This window comes from Ambystoma mexicanum, chromosome 10, assembly GCF_040938575.1.
Source record: "Ambystoma mexicanum isolate Mex_15411 chromosome 10, UKY_AmexF1_1, whole genome shotgun sequence".
In the NCBI taxonomy this organism is placed as follows: domain Eukaryota; kingdom Metazoa; phylum Chordata; class Amphibia; order Caudata; family Ambystomatidae; genus Ambystoma; species Ambystoma mexicanum.
This window is the reverse complement of record NC_090932.1, coordinates 789,951,908-789,972,336: the sequence shown is the minus strand read 5'-3', so window position 1 is coordinate 789,972,336 and position 20,429 is coordinate 789,951,908. Positions and strand designations below refer to the sequence as shown.

The 20,429-nt window shown below is 44.8% G+C and overlaps 1 protein-coding gene across 1 annotated transcript in view; it reads right to left on the bottom strand.

Annotated features, from left to right (window-relative positions):
- Window positions 1-20,429, bottom strand: part of RSRC1 (arginine and serine rich coiled-coil 1) — a 1,885,372-nt gene that overhangs the window by 828,692 nt on the left and 1,036,251 nt on the right. The window contains exon 6 of the mRNA XM_069618446.1: window positions 9,703-9,754. Within this exon, the coding sequence (XP_069474547.1) occupies window positions 9,703-9,754 (52 nt within the window). The remainder of the gene's footprint in view (window positions 1-9,702; window positions 9,755-20,429) is intronic.

Below are 20,429 nucleotides of genomic sequence, written 5' to 3'. Positions count from 1 at the left end.
ACTTGGGGCAGAATTGGAAAGGGGTACCCTCCATACGCACCTTGAGGCAGCGGGCTGGTAAGTGTAGGAAATATATAAGGTGTACCTATATACCAAGAGTGAAGTGTATGTACCACCCCCCACTCTCCCTACTTGCAGGGCCGAGGCCAGCGGCCTACTAGGCCCGGGCCGAGGCCAGCGGCCTTCCGAGGCCCAGATCCGTCGTGCAGCAGCCGACGGTCGATGTCTTCTCCAGCCGTCGTCGAGTGTAGAGGGTCGACGTTGGGGTGGGGAAGGATGTCAATAAATAATTTTAAACTTCAATAATTAGCAAAAGTATGGCTAAGGCCAGGGAACTCTGCAAGATGCTTCCGACCAGTATGGCGGAAAAAAACAATCTGAGGATCCTAGACGCGTGAGGGATCTTGGGTACAGTGGACGTCACACTAGGGATAGTATTACTGGCACGCCTGTGTCGACGCCCATTTTCGAGTTTCAAAAACAAACTGTAATACTCCGCAGCTTCCACTAGATGTCGGCCTATGCACAGCATGTGATCTAAGCAGATTCCACAAGCCTCAGAATATATATATATATATATATATATATATATATATATATATATATATATATATATATATATATATATATATATAGGACAGGTCTTGAAATGTGGATGCTTTACCCCTCAAAGTCAATATTGTCTTCCCTAAAGTTAGAACAATGTGTGCCTTCTGCTTGTAAATGGTGTCATTTTTCTATAACATACTGTGGCCCATTTGGGGGACCTCCTCCCCTGTAGATCCTGTCAAATTCTATACGCTGGGGTTCGTTCTAGCGATTGCAGTGTCTCCCCTCTTTCAAGCCTATGATACGCATGTTGGTGCGCCTCTTACTATTTTTCGAGGTCATCAACCTTTGCTGCCAAGTCTGCTTCCCTTTGTTTGAGGTCGAGAAAGCAGCTTCCACTATCATTTCAGTTAATACTGCAGATTGTGTTTGTTTTCTAACGCTTCCAATGTGTCTTCCACTTCATCCATTCTTGTTTGGATTGCTGTTATAGTTGCCGAGATGCTGCTTTTCATCGACCTGATTTTGTCCAGAAAGAGGCGTATATCTGCCTTTGTCAAAGCCTCATGATCTTCTCCAGGGATGCTTGACGCCCTTGTCCGAGATTGGCTCTCCATTGTGGGAACTCCCTGACGGAATGACTGCAGGACTGTTTTGTGCTGGGGTCCAGCATGGCTGCTGCGGCTGGGTAGAGCTATGCGGTAGGGGATGCCGATTTATTATTTTCACGGTTTCTTCGTGGGTTCCCTCTAGTGTGATGGCCTGCTCTGCTCTGAGGCGTGTGGTGCTCTGAGGCGGGTGCTGCGGAGTTAAGCTATTTTCTCTGTGGCTGCATCCCCTGTGGTGCGACCCGGCGGCGGCCATGACTTGCCAGCGCTGAACACTTGGCCCTAAATCTCTAAGCCTCCAGCGCTTTTTGCTCTCAAGAAACCTCTATGGCACTGCAGTCCACTGATATCCACATGGCGCAAGCTTGCCTGTGGCTGTGGCTTCCGTGAGGGGTACCACTACTCCAAGTCTGGTCAATTAATTTAGGTGCCTTAGGCGGTTGGCAGTCTTCCACCTAGTACATGCAACTCAGTTGTACTGCATGCAGGAATGGGGCTCCTGCATCGTGGTTGAAGCACTATTGGGGCAGGCACCCCTTCCATCACACATGGATGCGCAAGGAGCTCATCTCCTAATGGGGGGACCATGGTGGTTAGTAGCTATAATCACTTTGCATCCATTGCATGCGCCTGTGCTGCCATTGCTTTACCAATGTGGTTTAGCTTTGCTAGAGCTGGTGGCTGCACATTATTATCGGCTTCTGAGGGCCACTGGGGTGACTCTGTGTCACCATTTTAACTCGCTTAGCTACTGTTCCCATCAGCCAGCTCTGTAGCCCTTCATGATGCCTGCAGCAAAGTCGTACCTTGTCCTCTTTCTCTTAATCGAGACACAGCGCAGAGCTTTCTGTGTAGCGTGAGAACCACCACCATGGGAGAGCAATCTGGAATGCTTTAGCAGACGCAGGTTTCCCTCATCTGCTATGGATGTCTCTGCTTGTGTGTGGAGCCAGCGTGGACGCGTGCCATACTTCCCAGGCTTCCCGTTGCGGGACTCTACTGCTAACCTCGTTACCACTGCTGTCGGTAGCTTGGGGCGACCTTGCCCCCTCACACTGCACTCCTACCTGCTGCCTTCATGCAGTCACTGCGGTTCTAGTGATCAAACCCCGGCCAGGCCTCTGCTGGCGGCTTGATGCCTTGTGTGCGTGCCCCGCAGTCTCCGATCATGGGGCCTTCTTGGCGATCTGCTCGCTGGGGAGCCACTGCGTATTGAGTGCTTGTTCTCCTGTCCCCTGTCAATGCCACCGCTCACATTTTCTCCGATGGTGCCCAGGAGGTTCAGTCATAGCCTGATAGCATTTTGCGGGCAGTCTGATGACTTTAACGTCTAGAGTTCGCCATTCTGCCGCAGCAGGCAAGGGAGATGAATGGTCAGGCTGCCATTTCACCTTCAACCCCTAGCGGTCTCTGCCACTAATACACACCTTTTTACTTTGCCTGCTGTACTCTCGTCTAGGTCTTGGATGCAGTCTTTCAAACATTTAACTTTCCCTGGTATACGCTCTCATGCCAGGGCCCCCAGGAATTGACCTTGCCTGGTATACTTGCCATGACCTTCATGCAGTTATCTTTCCTTTTGCCCACAAAGTGATGTCTGCTCACTAATGGCTTATCACCTCTGGTTTCATAAAGTTAGTTTCAACATTCATACTTGTATTTGTTGTATTTCCTCTTTTCATGTATGTGCCTAACGACCCATTCATGGTATGGTTTAAGACCAGGTTAAACCCCTCACTGTTTCATTGAGCGTTTCTCTTGTTACTTTCATGGAGTGTAATGCATTCTTAGGCACTGCAGTAACCCGTCCATCTTCGATGGGCTTACTAGGCACTTTGAGTGCTTCCCGTGCGATACATTTCTTCTCCGTGCAGCTTGTTGGCTCAGCGTGCATCCCGTCAGCCGCTCTAGTTTCACTGCATTCAGTTCCACTCTGCGCGGTTCCCGCTGTCTCTTTGTCACAGGTGGCGAGTCCTCGGTCACTTGGTTTCCTCTCAGGCTGCCGGGGTCCGCCTTGACTTTGCTTCCCATGGCGTGCTCTCCGGTAGTGTGTTGTCCGATCTCTGCAGGCCTTGCAGCATTACCCAGCTTCTGCACTTCTCCCTCACGCTGTCTGCCAGCTGCCATGAATTTAAACTTCCAGGCAGAATGGAGCAACTTCCAAAGACTAGACCGCTGAGTTTCCTTATAGATTCCAGTCATCTTCATTGCTCTGTTCCTCTTTCTCGTCTCAGTTGTAGTCACGGTGTCTTTAGTATAATGTTGAGGAAGTTGGCAACGGATCTCACTGGGAGTAATCTCTACTGCTCCATGTATCTTTCTTTTCTCAGTCATTAACATATCACTCCCAGGCTGATGTTGGGGACTGTATGAAGTAGACCTGGCAATGGTTTGAGGGAGAGGGTTATAATGTGCTAATAAGGCATCAGGTAGAGAAGAACATCCCTAAAAGGAAAGGGGGGTATGTGACTTCCTCCAACAATGCCATGTTATCCCTCTGAGGGTCGCCTCCCCCCATGTGGCCCTCCCTCATATAGCCGCCCCCAGGGTCAGGATCAGATAGTGGCTGCTGTCCCCGGAGAAAGAGTGTTGACATTGTCAGATTCCTCACAGGAGGTATAATCTAAATGGAATAAGTTAAATCCCAGTCCCTCCTATTTCTGAAAGTATTGATGCGAGTAAATATTTCAGAAGCGTACGTTGTAAGGAGTGAGAAGCAGGACACCGACACAGAGGTAGTGTATCTTTTGGGCTATAAACCTTTGACAAGGAAAATCAAAGAAAACCCTATGTTTCCCTATAACTAAGAGGGGATTCCCTGCCTCAAACCAAACTAATGAAACTGAAAGAACGCTCGTCAAAACAATAGTCCACCGTCCGGTGTACAAAACAACTATTTCTGACCCTTATACTTAAACTAATATACAAAGGGCAAACTAGGACTCCTAACTGCAGAGGAATGACTACATTCCTCTGAGTAATGTCCAGTGTTCGTTCCACTCCTCCAGATGCAGCAAAAAGGGGAAAAGTAAAGTTCAGAGTTTCAAAACAAAAAAGGTTCTTCAACAAGAAGCAGAAGAAAGGGCTTCTTCTCTTATCTCACATTGTTCACAAAAAGCAAAAGGTAGTTCTCCTTCTCTTGGTTTTTCCAACTCCCAGTCAATTAGAGGGTGCTGCCTTCCTTCCCCTGGATACCAGATGCACAAATATATTCACAAGGCAAAGAGGGAGTTCCACTTCTTCTGGCCTTTCCACGTTCTCCAGAGGACATAGTTTTTATATGATCAAGAGGATGACTCCCTCCTCTTGATGTCACCATGCACATGACAGTTCAAACAGAAATGGGTGCAAGTCCCAGACTCACAATCTTCTTGCCAGGAACACTCTCTTGCCAGGACTTTTACTCTCTTTCATACATTTGGGTGCTGGTCCCAGACTCGCAATCTTCCTGCTTGGTATACTCTCCTGCCAGGACTTTACCAAGATTCACCAGAATTGGCTGAAATTAAATGGGGATAAGACCGAGGTGCTGGTGGTCGGAGCCCCTCCAGATCCCACTCTCTGGGTCTGTTCTTTTAGGCCTGCTGCCCTGGGTACCCTCTATGGTGCCTGTGACCAAGGTGAGGAATCTGGGTGTGATTATTTCTTCCTCTGCCTCTATGAATGACCAAGTGTCCTCTGTCTGCAAGATGGGTCATTTTCACCTAAAAATATTAAGGAAGGTCCTCCCCATGCCATTCATCCGCCGGTAGTCGCTGCCCTTGTTCTGAGCAGACTTGATTACTGTAACTCCTTGTATCTGGGTCAGCCCAAGGGCATGATTCAACGGCTGCAGCGTCTACAAAATCTGGCTGCCAGAGTAGCGACAGGCTCCCCATATGGGGACCATATTTCCCCCGTTTTATGAGCTCTTCACTGGCTCCCAGTCATGCTGCGGACTAAGTTCAAGGCTCTTTGTATAGTACATCAGGCGCTGCATGGACGGGGGGGACGAATACCTTCAGGCGAAATTCACTCGCTATGTCCCCACTCGTTCTCTTCGCTCAGCGTCTGCTGGCCTGCTGTTGGTTCCCATATTCCGTAGATCATGCATTGGTGGACATGCTTTTTCTATTGCAGCCGCTCAAACGTGGAATGATCTACCTTTAACAGTGAAAAATCTTTCTGACCATTTGAGTTTCAGGAAAGTGTTAAAGACATGCCTGTTCCAAATTTCCAGCTAGTGCTTCTTTGATGCTCCTCCATCTTCAGCGCCAAGATACCTACGGATGAATGTAGCGCTTTATAAATCACAACATAACATAACATTCACAGTCTCATGCAATTTCAATATCTTGCCTTTGCAGGTTTTGGTACTTTGCTTTTCTAAAAGCTTGATTTCTTGTGTAAGAACTACCACAAAGAAGATGTCTCCTTTTCTGGGTGAGGGATTGGGTTTCTGACCCAGCCTCTTAACCCCTCTGGTTCCCCATGAAGCACCCCAAGGCCGAAACTCCCTTCTACAGGCTCACCGGCTTCTCGTAGTGGCTTTCGGTTCTCTTTCTCTCTCCGTTCGGCTCTGCGGCTTTCGCTCTGTACTCAGGTAGTGTTTCTTCCGATTCCCAGTTCGCTCGGTCTGCGGGAAAGCACTGTCCTTCCTCCAACTTCAACTGACGCACAGAACCCTTTTGGAATTGCCTCTCATCGGACACTGTCTCCCTGAACCTTCCTGCTCTGTGGTTTACCTGCAGCTCTGCAGTTCCTCGACCTGCATCAAGAGGCAGAAGACTCTACGTGGAGTGGGTTTGAATGTCCTGGCACCAATGGGATTGGTAAAACAACTAGAGCGCATAGCTTGGCTCCTCCAGGTATTTTTCATCGCTTTGGAACTCTTCCTCAACCCAGTACTTTGAGTCAGAGTCAACAGAAGGTATTTAGGAACTTTCCTATTTGTCATACAAGGATGTTCTTTTTCGACATGACACTAGAATATGGAGACTTGGGGAGTTGGGTCATGGGTGCCAACCTCGGATGGTTAAGGGGGATACCATGTTCTTTCTGGAATATCATCCCCCAAGTAAGTACATAGGGGAACTCGCTCCCCAGGTGATCCAACCTCATATTGCCACCTCCAGGGGGTCTTCTGGACAGTGGTTCCACCACCCTGCCACACAAGAAGGGATTTCCTCTAGGGAAACAGGGCCAATATCCTCAGATTCGCAACAAAGTGCTTCTGGAAACTTTGATTTGATCAAATAGACCCAAATGGCGTGCAGATTGTGAGATCCTAGACTACCTTCATGTGCAATAGCCAAGTAAAGAGTGGGAGTCTAATAGTATCTCACTTTGCACATACCTAGGAAAATAATGCAATTGAAGCCATTCCCTGGTTATATCACCAAGCAGACTCATGTTACTGACTCTGAACCACTGACAAAAAAAGGGAAACTGTTTTTACCTGCCACCTGTTTGTCCCTTTTCAAATTTCCCATTAAAAAATTAAAAATGTGCAATCGCTACACATTAATGCAATAAAACACAATTGAAGGGATTCTAGCAAACATACATGTTAAATAGACATTTTACTTTTTGCAAGCAATTTACACGTAGGAATGTCAAATAGGCGGTCTTTGAATTGAGTTTTCTAAAGTACTGTTTGAAATACAGACATAGCCATTGCGAAAAAAGGAGGTATTTGTTTTTCATAAATGATAAATCAAGAGATTTAGTTAGGCAGGGATGTTCTGATTTAATTTTGTTTTCTATTAAATGAAAGGTTTGTCCTGAATCCTCATTCACTTTCAACGCATGGTGAATGTGCTCTCAGGGTAAACCAAATGTACATATGGTGAAGTGTGTGCTTTCACAAAAGTATAAAGTTAAATGCAGCTTTGAAAATTGAATTGATCAGCGCATTGATCATTCATCATTGTAGTAATCACTGACTTCAGGATTTCATTCAGAATAGTACAGATGTACAATGTGTTTACTTTTTAAATTGATTTGATTATTTCTAGTTTTTTTAATAAAGAAGACCTTTGGTGCAACCCTGCGTGTTTCTTGTTCCGAAAGGGGAAGGAGGAATCAATACTGTTAAACTGGCATGTCCTTGGTTCATAGTCATTTATTTATTTATTTAGTTATGTGTTCATTTGTAAAGCGCACCTAACACTAGGGTATCTGGGCACATTCCTTGAAAGATACAATATTGTTGCAGAATGCAGAAGACAGTTCATTACAATGGTGGTACAAATGGAAGGAGACAGTACAAGACAGGGCGGGTACAATTGTGAGTCATGCACAACATTATCGCTCATGTGCAAAGAGCCACGTTTTGTCATTTTTTCTAAAGTCCAGAAGGACGATTCTGCTCTTAGAGCTACAGGCATGGAATTCCAAAGTTTAGCAACTAGTACCGAGAAGCTGTTGCCCCTTGCTTTTTGTAACTTAAATCTAGAAATATTTAGAAGGTGAACATGTGTGGACCAGGTAGGTCTGTTAGATTGATTTCTTGTGAATTTATTTACAATATATTTACGGGCTGAGTTTGAGAGGTACTTATCTGTTAGTGATAGTGTTTTAAAGGCGATTCTATCCGGAAGTGGAAGCCAATGGACATTTTGTCTTGCTGAGGGGATGTGGTTAGCTCGCGGGATATTGAGTGCTGCTCTTAATGCATTGTTTTGTAGCACCTGTAGTTTTTTCATGTTGCATCTATTGGTGTCTACATACAGGGCATTACAATAGTCTAGTCTGGATAATATGAGGGCTCTAGCCAAGGTGATGCAATTGTCAGGAGACAGGCAGTGTCTACAGGCATTAATAAGTTTACACGTGTAGGCTGTCGCTGAGGCCGTTGCATTAACTTGTCTTGTTAGCGAAAGAGTTCAGTCAAGATATATGCCTAGAGTTTTCACTTTTTTTGGAAACTTTAATAGCAACGCTGTCAATGTTAAGGGATTTGAATTGGTTGTACAGCTTGTTTAGTCTTTTCTGCGATCCGATAAATAGTAACTTGGTTGTATCGTCGTTAAGACAGAGGCCGTGGATAGCCATCCACGTCTGTATGGTTTGATATATTTCATTAAGTATTTTGGGGACCTCGTCGTAGGAGCCTGTGATAGGAATGAGGATTTGGGTGTCATTCGCATAGTTTATGTAGGTGACGCCCAAGTCATTGAAAAGTATTATACAATGTAGGGGAAACACAAGAGCCCTGCGGTACTCCGCAAGAGACTGGGGCCTGCTCTGCTGATGCTGTCAGTGCAAACACCCTCATCGTTCTATTGGAGAGGAAGGATAGTATCCATAGAGAGGCTTTAGAGGAGAAGTGGGCTGCCAAAGTCAGATGTTTGAATAAAAAGAACTTTGTTATATAAATAAAAATGTTGCATGCCTGTTTTGGGTGGGTGGAATTTCCCCTGAACTAAAAGTCACCATATCAAATTATCCTACACTACCCAGCCAACATCCACTGCTACCGGTGTCCTTATTTGTAAACCCCAAGTGTATCCTCTTTGCACAGCACTACGTTGCTTTCTAGTTTACATTTTCGCTTCATAAATCCCATATATAGATACATTTGTATTTTGAGGCATTTAAGAGATCAGTGGGTGTGTGAGTGAGTGTTCATAAGTGGAGGGGGAAATATGTGGGTGAATGCTCACGTGGGGAAGCCTATGGGAGTGCCTGTCTATGCACCTGGTGTGTATATACTTGGGTGTGTTGGTTGAACATGCATGTAGGACTTGTTGGGGTAGACTTTAAGGTCCTAATCACGGGAAAGAGGTTCACACTATGTAAATTGTACCAGGCCGTGGTGCGGCTGGGTTAGATGCGATGTTGCAACTAAAAACATGTTCAATGTAGTTTGAAGAATTGAAATGTGTTACGATTGTATTTTAGTTGGATACATTTTAGAGTCACATTAGGCAATAGCATGGATACAATGTATTGTGCAATGTACAATTTGTAGCACTGAGAAGTATGTAGTGGGGAGCTTTATGCAGGCAATAGAGGAGTTAATTGAAGGGGAAACTAACACGTGGACATTCAACAATGGTTTAGATTGCAGACACATTTAGGGCACTGGGAAATATTAATTCATTGTGGCTACATGGAGACATCACAGAATGCTGATTTATCCTACTTTGAGTTTTAGTAGGCCGCAGAGTCTCAGGAATGGGTTTGTGCTTGGTTTGGACTCCAATCTCCTTTCTGGGCTGGGGTTGAATGCATACTGCCCCGAGGACAAGTATGGTGGCAGCAGGCATTCAAGTCAAAGGGGTAAAACATCAGGGTTACATGAAGGATGGAGGTGAGGATAATGAAATGGCAATAGATATCAGACATATGTTCTAAGTTATTCATGACAAATATGTCAAGTTACAACTACTAAAATGAGCACAAGTAAAAGTTATCTGTATTCTTTTCTGTTAAAAAAGCTACTGCGTCCACAAAAATGTTTAAATATAAAGAGATGGTTACCCAATATATACTAAAACAATTTCATTGCAATTCCTGTTTTAGTATAACAGCATATTTTTTTTTATAAAACATTGCTTACCAGCAGCTTGAAGAACCAACTGCAGTCTAGCTTTGACCTTTTCTGCAGGAGTCTAAAAATAAAGAAACAGCATATTTACCTAACAATACTATACTAATAAAAAGGACTTCATGCATAACAAGGCAGAATTAAACAGGTGGCATGTTTCTGGGTAGACAATCAAGCTCATTACGCCTGCATTTATATATGGAATACAGTGTCCTGCTATTGTACTTTAAAATGACATAAATCACAGGGGAATTCCAGTTCGCTATAAATAAACAAGAATGAAAGCAGTTATCTGCAAATGCTAGTGGAAATCTCACCAGAGTTTCTAGTAGTTTCCAACTAGTTACCATTTCTGTGGCTGCTGGGTAAACAAGCAGGGTCACCCAAGCGGCAACTATAGAATATGGGCACCTTAGTAGTTTACTGCATGCTAGTCACTGTTAGTTGACATAATGGGTTCCACAAACGTAGATAGGCCATGCCCAGACTTCTATGCGCCCCTGCCTATCCTAGTTGATGTTGGAGCACAGATATTAAGTCATAGGTACGTACAAGTTACACTTTCCGGTTTCTACTAGTCACATTTTCCTGCTATCGATATACAGGACTCTTCCGTCCTGTGCTAGAACAAAATGTGGTGAAGCCCACTTTCCCCGTGGAGGAGGGAACACGGAACCCACAACCCAGCAACTGCAAACAGGACTGTTGAGCAGTACGTGCTACAGTCTGTCAACAAGAAAGCTCCAAACCAAGTGCTTAAATACTTGAATACTCGGTGATTGACTGTGTTTATCGTGGGCCCCCATTCCAGACTAACACTGGAACCCACATTTGAAGAGCAAACTCATAAAAACGTTGAGATAGATTGTGTTCGTCACAGGCCGCCATTGCAGAACGCCTGCAGATCTGCATTTGAGGAGTGGGGCTTCAGAGGCACTTTAAAATCTCACACTTGTAAAAATAGGTCCCCGGGAAAGAACAAGGTAGCAATTGGACTGTGGAACCAGGTGGCTACCAGGATCAAGGACAAGGGGAGGAGTATAAAGGGGCACAAGGGAAACAGGGTGTGTCGGTTGTTCAGGTCAGGTCAAGGGAGGAGAAGGTGGACAGAGGGCCGATGTAGAGAAAGGACGGTGGAGCAGAGAGTGGAGGAAGATTATAGGGAGTGTGTAGAAGGTGAAGTAATGTTTGGTCATAGGTAGTAGTTGTGTATGAGTGCATGTATGGTGCAGCATGTGAGTAAGACCAAGTGTGAGTTTAGGGATTGAGTGAGAAACATGATTGAGACAGTGAAAGGAGGGTGACTGTGAAAGAAGGAGGGGTGGAGTGGTGGACAGGAATGGTGAGAATGTGTGAGAAACCAGAAGCTGTCTCACCCACTAGTCCCCAGGGATCTGTCATTCAGGTCACCAGGACGCGGCCATCGCTTTTGGATCCAGTTCCTGGGGGTGGACCAGTGCGGGCGGATCACCTACGTGAGGGGTCTTCGGGGAGAGAGACACCGGATGATGAGACGCGGTATCCCCTTCCCTGTAACACCTTTACCCTATCCTACCAAGTAGGATATTTAGGAACTCTAACCCCCCTCCCCCTTACACAAACACTCTCACACGGGCAGCCCGGTATGAGAGAAAACAGACTTACACTCAAGCAGCTGACCTGAAGTGTCCCAATACAATGGGCAGGCAAGGTCATGCAATTACTGACATCACACACACACCTGACTTCCACTAAGCTTCCCCACACAGATAAAAGGCAGAGCACAAGAGCGCAGTCTGAGCGAGGCAGCGCACACAAGGAAACAGAAGCTTTGAGACAGCAGCTGAACGAGAAACGAAAGACGGCAAAACAGAAGGGGATCGTAAGGAGGGAAGTTCCCGTGAGCTTTTAGACAAGGAACAGTTACTTTTCAGAAACCTTGAGAATAGAAAACATAACACCAGAAAACCAGGCTGAAGAATTCTGCATTGTGTGTCAGAGATACCCGGGGCCCTCCCACGCCAATAATCAAGGAGGGGAGAAGCAGCAGTCGCTGTGGTACTGTCCTTGGCTCCAAGAACAAAGCAGCATCAGTGAAATCAACACAGCCGGTGAGTTGGGGAGACCGATACAAAGCTGGTCTTTGTTGAAGCCAAGGTTGCAAGCAGTAACATTGTATGGCGAGCGATGGAACGAACATTGTTAAAACACGTGTGATAAGCGGCGCAAGTAAAGTTGAATTGCTGATGAGTGATTGAACTTTAAAAACAAGATATAATACCTTTGACAGAGTGGTCTGGCACCGCGTGGGTGCTCAATCGAAGGTCTCTGTAAGGTATACAGCTGAGGAGTGGCAAAAGAGAACTGTGAGAAAAAGGTTAGATGAAGAAGAGAACAAGTAATTGTAAATCGATGTGGTCCTGCGATGGGTCAAGCAAAATTCTGCACGCAGTCGAAAGTCTTCCATTTTGATGAAGTAGAGAAAGTTTGGAAAAGTAGATCAATTTGGTCCGAGCCCAGCATAGGGCGACCAATTGAAGGTGTTGTGTTAAAGTGGATCCAAGCCCGGTGCAGGGGGGACCCGGCGTGAACAGTAAATCACCCGAGAAGTTGTATATGTGAATTCCTACAAAGAAAGGAACTTTAATGTTTGTCGTGTTGCATCAGACCCTCTGAAATAAGAGACTTTGAATGGCAAAGACATTTTGACAGGGAAGGCACTGATGTTGAGGTTTTGAACTGCATCCTCATGCTAGAGAAGCCAAAGAGTGTGCTGAGTGTGCTGCCTTGTCCCGTGCTGAAAACGTGTGGAAAGGAAGGCTTGAATATCCTGACATATCATTTCTTGAAAACTTTTCTTTTGCATAACATTGTTTCCCACACTATTTGTATTTAGAAGTAAGGATTGGCCATAGGTTTATTAATATAGGCCCTTTTATTTTGACAGACTCGACTAGGGCTGTCTTATTATTATTATTATTAGATGGTCGTAACTTACTCCCATCTTAAGATTTAGTATTATATAGGTGTTTCTCAAACCCAAAATTAGTTCAATAAACACCCTTGAACTGTGATCACTTGTGTGTCTTATTGTTTAATACCATTGCTTCCTTACAAGTAGTATAGGGGAGAGTAGTATGGAGCTAGGGGTAGTAGCAATAGATGAGAACATCAGAGGGACAGGGAGAGAAAGAGGAGATATTAGCGGAGGCATAGAAGAGCGTGAGAGGCAAAGACCTAGTTAGCCCAGAGTGATTCAAACACAGCACTTCTTTTGAACTTTTCTTCCTTTTGGACCCCAGGTTAGGATCCACCTAGAAATTCCCAGAGGGAGAAAGAGACCTCTCACTATAGGCCAGCCAGATCCTAGATAGTAGGAGTCTCTAGTGGCCACACTGGGGTTTAGGGACACTTCGGCTAGGTAGGGAAATGCCCGGGGGGAGATCTGAGAGAGTAACAGCCCTTAGTGAGACCCTATTCAAACTTTGTCATAAAAAATGTGAAACGTCTTTGAGGGTTGGTGTGTTCTTGAAGCAATCCGTGACACAAAGCACACACTTACCCAAGTAACCACCAGGAATCACTGCAATCATCCCCACTCAAACAATTTACCATACATGCTAATTAACTTAACAATAAACCCTCTAAATGAAGGGGTTTACAAGAATTTAATAATTGGTGTTTTGGTTTAATTGTAAACATATCAAAAAGTCAAGTAAGACATCTGAGATGTCATCCCATTAACAAATAGTGGATAATAATTGGCCGACAGGCTGCCAACCTATTATTATAGTTTTTCTGTCTATTGTGGTAGTTCACATTAATTCTTAAGTGAACCGTAATGGATTAACATTATCCATGTGGCAATACCTCCTCATGTCCTTTAACATCAGTTTCCAAAATATTTTAGGATAAGAATGTACAGTGGGAAGAGAGGTTTCATTCTAAATGCAACACAAAAAGGTGATATATGCCATAAAATGCCTATGCAATTTGCTATACAATGGCTTCACCCCCAGGAATATGTCAATTCGCCTCAATGAACATAGGTCTCATCTGAGAACAGGCACAGCCTCCAACAAAATCATGAAACATTTATCTCATCAGTTATCTTAAATTGACCATCACTGAAAAGATTACCCAATCAGAGGAAATAAATCGTGACCCCCAAACTAAAGACCTGAGAAAAATATTGGATGTGAACTAATTAGGTTGGTGAAGATCTCCACGATAAAGACATGTTTGTGTGTTAATTCTAATATTTATGGTGTTTTTTTTATTAGGGCACATTTCAATTTACAGAGTATGATTCAATCGCCTGCGGTTCCCTGTATTACATTAATTTGTCATCAAATCAATCTGTGGCAAATACAATCAGCCACTTACTGCAACACTCAATAGACAATAGACATGTAATACGCAACATATGTAACATTAATTTGTTATCAATTTGGGGTAAATTACAATGTAGCCACTCACTGCGTCTCTGAATAGGCACGGACCAAGTAACGTGCAACATCGATGCACAAGCCAATAGGATAGAATCCTTAAAAATGGGGAAGCGTTGGAACACAGCTTTAGCCAGATGACTGCAGAAGAGGCAGAAACCTGAGAACAAGTACTGACTCCAAGTGGTGCAGCAGGGGGACCCGTATGCATGATTTTTCTTTGGAATGACGAAAAAGCCGGCGGAGGCAATAAGAAGAGTCTTGACAGGATAACTAAACCACTCGCTCATTAATGAGTGCACATATAGGTTGAGTCGGGAGCCTTCCCGTTTAATATCAGAAATATGTAGGCGTTAATGTGGCATATTTTGGACTGATGGCAATTCGGTTGATTGTTCTTTGTTTACTCTTAGCTCATTGAGACCTGATTTACATAAATACTTTGGACAACTGGGAACCTCTGAAGACACTTTCAAGAGGTGATATTTATAAAATCGTACATGTTGAAGGTAGGAATATTTGATGAATATGTTTGGGCATTTTTTTAAACATTGATAATTCTTCAGATTATATCAGATAGGAAACAGTTCACTCATAAATGATGCCTGTGATTAACGCAATTGAATACAGGTGTTTCTAACTCACGTGAGGCCGTTAAACAATTATGCTTAGTTTCTTTTCTAAGCAGGATAATTTATTATCAGGGTTTCATGATGAACCTAATAATGATGCCATCACTCCTTTCCCAGAGTTAACCTCTCTCCATGTGGCCAGGAGAAAGCAGCCGCTACCTGATCCTGACCCTGGGGACAGTTATATCAGGGCGGACCACCTGGTGGGAGGTGACCCTTGGGGAGATAGGATGGCATCATTGGGGAAAGTCATACAGCCCCGATTCCCGTCTAGGGATGTTTTCTCTATTCCCCAGACTTTAATGGCATATGGTCATACTCCTACCAAACTCCCTTGTAGATGTACTTTAATTTCCTCCCAAATTCCCACTAGGGACCATACACTGACTACTGAGATGAGGAAGAGGTCAGGAGCAGGGAGGATCACTCCTAATGGAGCTTGGTATCCACTTCCCAAATACCATTCAAGAGGAAGAACCACAGTCATGAGAAACAATAACAGAGTAATGATTATTACAAGGACCGGGCATCCAACGCAACGGTCTAGTTGTTGGAAAAAGAATAACCAATCCGGGAACTTTAAAAGCAAGTCAGCCACAGCTGATAGTGGAAATCAGAGGAGAGAGCCGGAGACACAGGTCTGCCAGACAGCCCGTAGCAAAGTAGAGCGGCATGCTGAGGGTAGGTATGCTGTGACAGATTGGGAGGAGCCGAACCCAACAACCAAAAGGCGAGAAACAGGTGCTGGCAGTTCACACTGAGAAAGGAGAGAATGGTGGGAACCCCTCACCGAAGAAGAAGGGACAGAAACAGGACTGCGCCTATCAGGACAGCGTATGGAAGCCATTATCTAGAAACACTAGAGAGAGAAAGTTACAAAAGTGACAGAAAGCCAGAGAATACTGAATAGCCCGAATTACATAAGGGGTATGCCAGATGGTCTAGCAGGCTACACTGCTTCACACAAAAAGCAGCGAAGAAGCAAGTTGGAAGCCATCAAACAAAAGCATTTTCTCGACCAAGTTGTGAATAGGTTGTTTAAATCCTTACTGAGGAAGTCAAGTTAATGTTTTGTACAACAAGTACTGGCAAGAGAGAATACCAGGTGAAGTCAAGTTACTGTGTTGTGCAACAAAGTCCTGGCAGGAGAGTATACCAGGTGAAGATAAGTGTGGATGCCAATTGGGATGCATCTCACGGAAAACTCATAACCTTGAGAATTAAGAATTGTAACAGAAGGACCCCAAAGAAAGACATTATCAATATAATTGTGAACTATGAACTAAGTACATGAAGGAAAGTAAAGGTCCTTAAGAAGAAGCATACCTTATGGATTGGAGGTGAAGAGAAAGCTTAGAGGAGGCAGTGATTTCCCCGAAGGAAGTGAATATTCTGTCCTTGAGAAAAACTTTGTTGGATTTGAACTTTTATGTTGAACTTTGGTTATTTGAACACTTTAAGAAAACAAGAGACTGTACCATTTACTGATTGGAGGTACTTTAGAGTGTGAGGGCCACAGTAGGTTTATGGACACAGAGCTGAGTCTTTGTTTGGACATCTTGACACTGATAGACCCATTCGTTTTTGGTTGAGGTAGGGAAATTCCTCCTTGATTAGGGATAGTGAGGCATTTTCTAACCCCCATTTGTTTTAATAAAAGTTTGTAGCCACAAACATGTTTCCTCTGTGTCCATGTCTCATTCCTGGCTCATCACATACGGTGCCAGTAGTGGGATCAGGCTCAGTTGATACAAACTGGCGAACCCTTAGGTTTGAGAAACTTAGCAACCAATCCGTCAGTAGCTACAGACAAATCTATTGGGCTCAACCTTTGTAGCAGTTGGGAGGAATTGATACCACCTGGCGAGAACGCGAGAGCCCATTTGCCACACGGGCCAAAGGGTGGGAATCACATTTTTCCCTTGACTTCACAAGCTATTTTGCCAGCTGGGAAGAAGGTGTATGGCAACATTTACAACCTTTTTTGTCCCCGAGAATATCTGGTGCAGGGGAGAGACAAGACAATATTATCTTTGGACTTACAGATAAACTGGCCCACCAGCCACCTTGACATGTATATTATATCTTGCAAGGAAAGAAAATTAAAGATATTGCCCATCCTATTCTGTGGATATAAACTGAAATTTTGTTCTCTTGAATTTCTCTTCCATTCCAAATAAGATCAGAAGGGAAGAGTTGGTGGGAAACCTAATATATGGGACCTTATGGGAAACTCCTTCCACTGAGACACATGGGGAAACCAAGAGAGATTACCGTAAGAACCCATCTGAAGAGAGCAAAACCCATGGACATTTTCGTTACCCTTTAGGAGGAGATGATGATTGTGAACATACCAAGAGTGAGTCCTTAGGTGAAGTGGAATACCTTGCAACTCTAGAACAGGAAGCCTCAAAATCCTTGAGTAATGGGCATAGCCTTATAATGTCTGAAGGTCAGAAGAAAGTAAGTCTATACCCTGAGGAAGCTAGGAACACTGAGCAACCAATACAGGCATCTCAACCACCCATCCTCTCTGCTGGCTATTTAGACAGAACCCCTACAAGGTCCAATAACAGCTTTCCTGATACTTTCTCCTCTTGGACACCTTCCGATCTCTTATAAACAGTAGAGGAAAAGACCTACAAAAACCCAGATAGACTGCCCCACACTCAGAGCGATCATCCAGGTAAATCCAGAAGAGAAGGGGCAGAGATGCTCCCCCTAAGAGCAATTTTCCCAGCAGAACCCTCAATCATTTCTGACATAAAGAAAGCTTCCAACTGCCTTTGGGAGTCAGTGAACAGGAAAACCTCCCAGATATTGCAGATAAAACCTTGTCTGGACCTCAATTCCTAGGAGAGCAGAAAGAAAGAAAGATAGAACCTGGATATTCTCTTATTCCTTTAGAGTAACCAGATCGCTTTTAGGAAGAGTTGGGTTTCCATATAGGGCATTGTCTCATAGAAAACTCAATCCATGAGTCCTCCCACCACACTGATTACCCTATAACATCTAAGAGGAAACATACACATGAGTCTGGTCCTTAGCTCCCAATAAGGAAGAGAGTCACAATAAAGAAATGGACAGCAAACTGGCTTAGACTTTGGAGGACGGGCTGGCTGACAGTGCATCTAGCATAACAGAGGACCCTCTGTGTGAGCATCCCAGGGTTTCATGGGAAAGGACCCAAGATCAGAAGGAATATAAGGTCCCTCCTCCAAACCCTTCATCTTTAAATCTTGCTTTGTTATGGGGCCCACACAATCCTTGTAAAGCCAGAACTAGGGAGAAAGCAGAAAACATCTCCACTGGGGAAAAGGAAAGGAAGAACAAGGGTAAAACTTAACGCCTTTGGGTAGTAAATAGAACTACCTACAGAGTCCCCGCTACTTTAGAAGGAAAATCTATCTTGGTCCAATTAGATACAGGGAGTAAGGGGTGTGCCGTAAGAAGAGAATTACTTTCGAGGGGATGGAGAAGGATGGGGAAAGAGAGTAAACTGTGCTCATGGTCATGTCTAGAAACACCCATTAACACAAATCCCCATTTCCATCATGGGAGAAGAATTATATCTTGTAGTGACATGATCCCCAATCTACCGACCCAATTGGCTATAGGAAGTGACATTCCTCAGTTTGTGTTGTGTACCGTCCTTGGATGTACTGGCATAGATGGAAGTACTCCTAAGATGGTTTCCATTGTTCAATCTTGACGGTCTAGTCTTCCTCCAATATGGCCGCCGATACCATAATACGGTTCTCTGAATGCTTCCTCCTTGCGTTGTATGATACGATATGATATGGCATTTATAATGCACCTACACACAAGTGTTTAAAGGCGCAACGAGGCAAGAGAGGGGGGAAAAAAGGGAGGATAGAGAACAATCCTACTAGGCCAGGTGTCATTCAGATCGTGCAAGTGCGTGGGAAGGGGGCAGGGACAGTGCAGTACTTGAGAATAGATATTAACAATAAGTAGGGGGACTGTAGGGATACAGAAACAGTCCCAAGTGTGGGGGATGCCAGGCGGGCAGTGCAGGTGTGTGAAGTTGGCGGGGAAGGACCTGGGCCCAAGATCAGAGGGTGTCCAGGTAGCCAGTGCAGTTCCGGTTACAGCCAGGAGGTCAGCAGAGGAGAGGAGGAGAAAAGGCAGAAGCAAAGAGAAAGGTTTAGAGGTGCTTCCGGAACGGGAGATGGTTCTACTCAAGTTTAAGGGAGGCAGGGAGGCTGTTCCAGAGGGAGGCACCAGCCGAAGAAAGAGATCTCCCACCAACTTGTTGCTTGGAGAAGCGACTGACCCTGAGGGAGTTGGAGGCGGATGAGCGAAGAGCTCGAGAAGGAAGATATTTAGGAAGAGAGAGTTGAAGGTATTGAGGCCTCAGGCCCCAGAAGGCCTTGTGGACGGTGCAGAGGGTTTTGAACTTAATCCTCGCAGCCACTGGGAGCCAGTGCAGAGATTTTAGTCCTGGAGAGATATGATACCTGGGCTTGAGCCCAAGAATAAGTCTTGCAGTACTGTTCTGGATGAGTTGCAGAGGACGGAGAATAGAAGCAGGCAGATTTAAAAAGAGGCTGTTGCAATAGTCCATCCTAGAGAGAACCAGAGCTCTGGAGACAGTGAGCTTCTGGGTATCCGTCCTATGGTGAAACGCTGCCAGTTCCTGTCTAACAGCATTCTAGCATACTCTTCGCTTATTCCCCTTCCATCCCTTCTGCTGTACTCCGGTTATCCTGCACGCTCGGTTGCATCTTTCTTCTTGAGGTAATGGCTCACGGTTTAACTGCTATTCTTTTTACACGTTCCGACCTCCGTTTCCTTGCGGTCCCTTCCGTGCATTTCTGTCACTTATCTTCTGACTGCTGCCTCTCGTGCTTCCTGCACAATTGTTCATTTCTCTTACGGTGTTCTATTCTGTTCTTGGCGTCTCACAGCTCTCTTTTATTCTCTTGTGCTGCTCCCAAACCCTTGTCTGCTTTGAACCCCTTACTCTGAGGCTGCCGTTTTGGTACACAGTTACTTTATTTTCCTTTATTATTCTTTCTGTTGTTTTCCTTACGGCTTGTACCTCTATTTGTAAGCCTTCTATCTAAATACACCTTTGCGTACTTGACCAGCTAATCTAGCGCGCCTTTCTTCTTCAGCGGTAGCCCTCCTTCCGCTTCTTTTAGGGTTTCTGTCACGCCTGTGCCAGTGGTGCACACATTGGCAACCATCATGGACGATATGGTACTCGTTTATCTTCATAATACTTTTTAGACGACCCCTATTCACATTTTGGTCATTCATTTCCATTTGTACGACATTGGTACTTTCCTATTTAATTCAGCTAACTACATGTACCATAATACACCTTGCTTCAGCTATCAATTCCTGGCCATTCACATTCGTCTGTATTGGAACCACAATCCCCAGAAGCCCTAGCAATCAGTGCTGCTTCCACCATCTCAGGACCAGAGAGGGAGGAGGCAGATTATCTGCAGGTGTGCTGCTCCAGGTGCTGCCAATTAGCCTGTCTCAGTACATGGCAGGGCTGTATTTAAGCAGCTGCCTGGAGGAGCTCAGTCTCTTGCATCAAGAGTCCTCCCAGCCCCTTTTTGCCTTGTGACACGAATTCGTATGCTGTTCCTGCTGCTGCATTGTCCTGCTTTGATCCAGTGCTCTTTCGGGGCTGCCTGCCTTG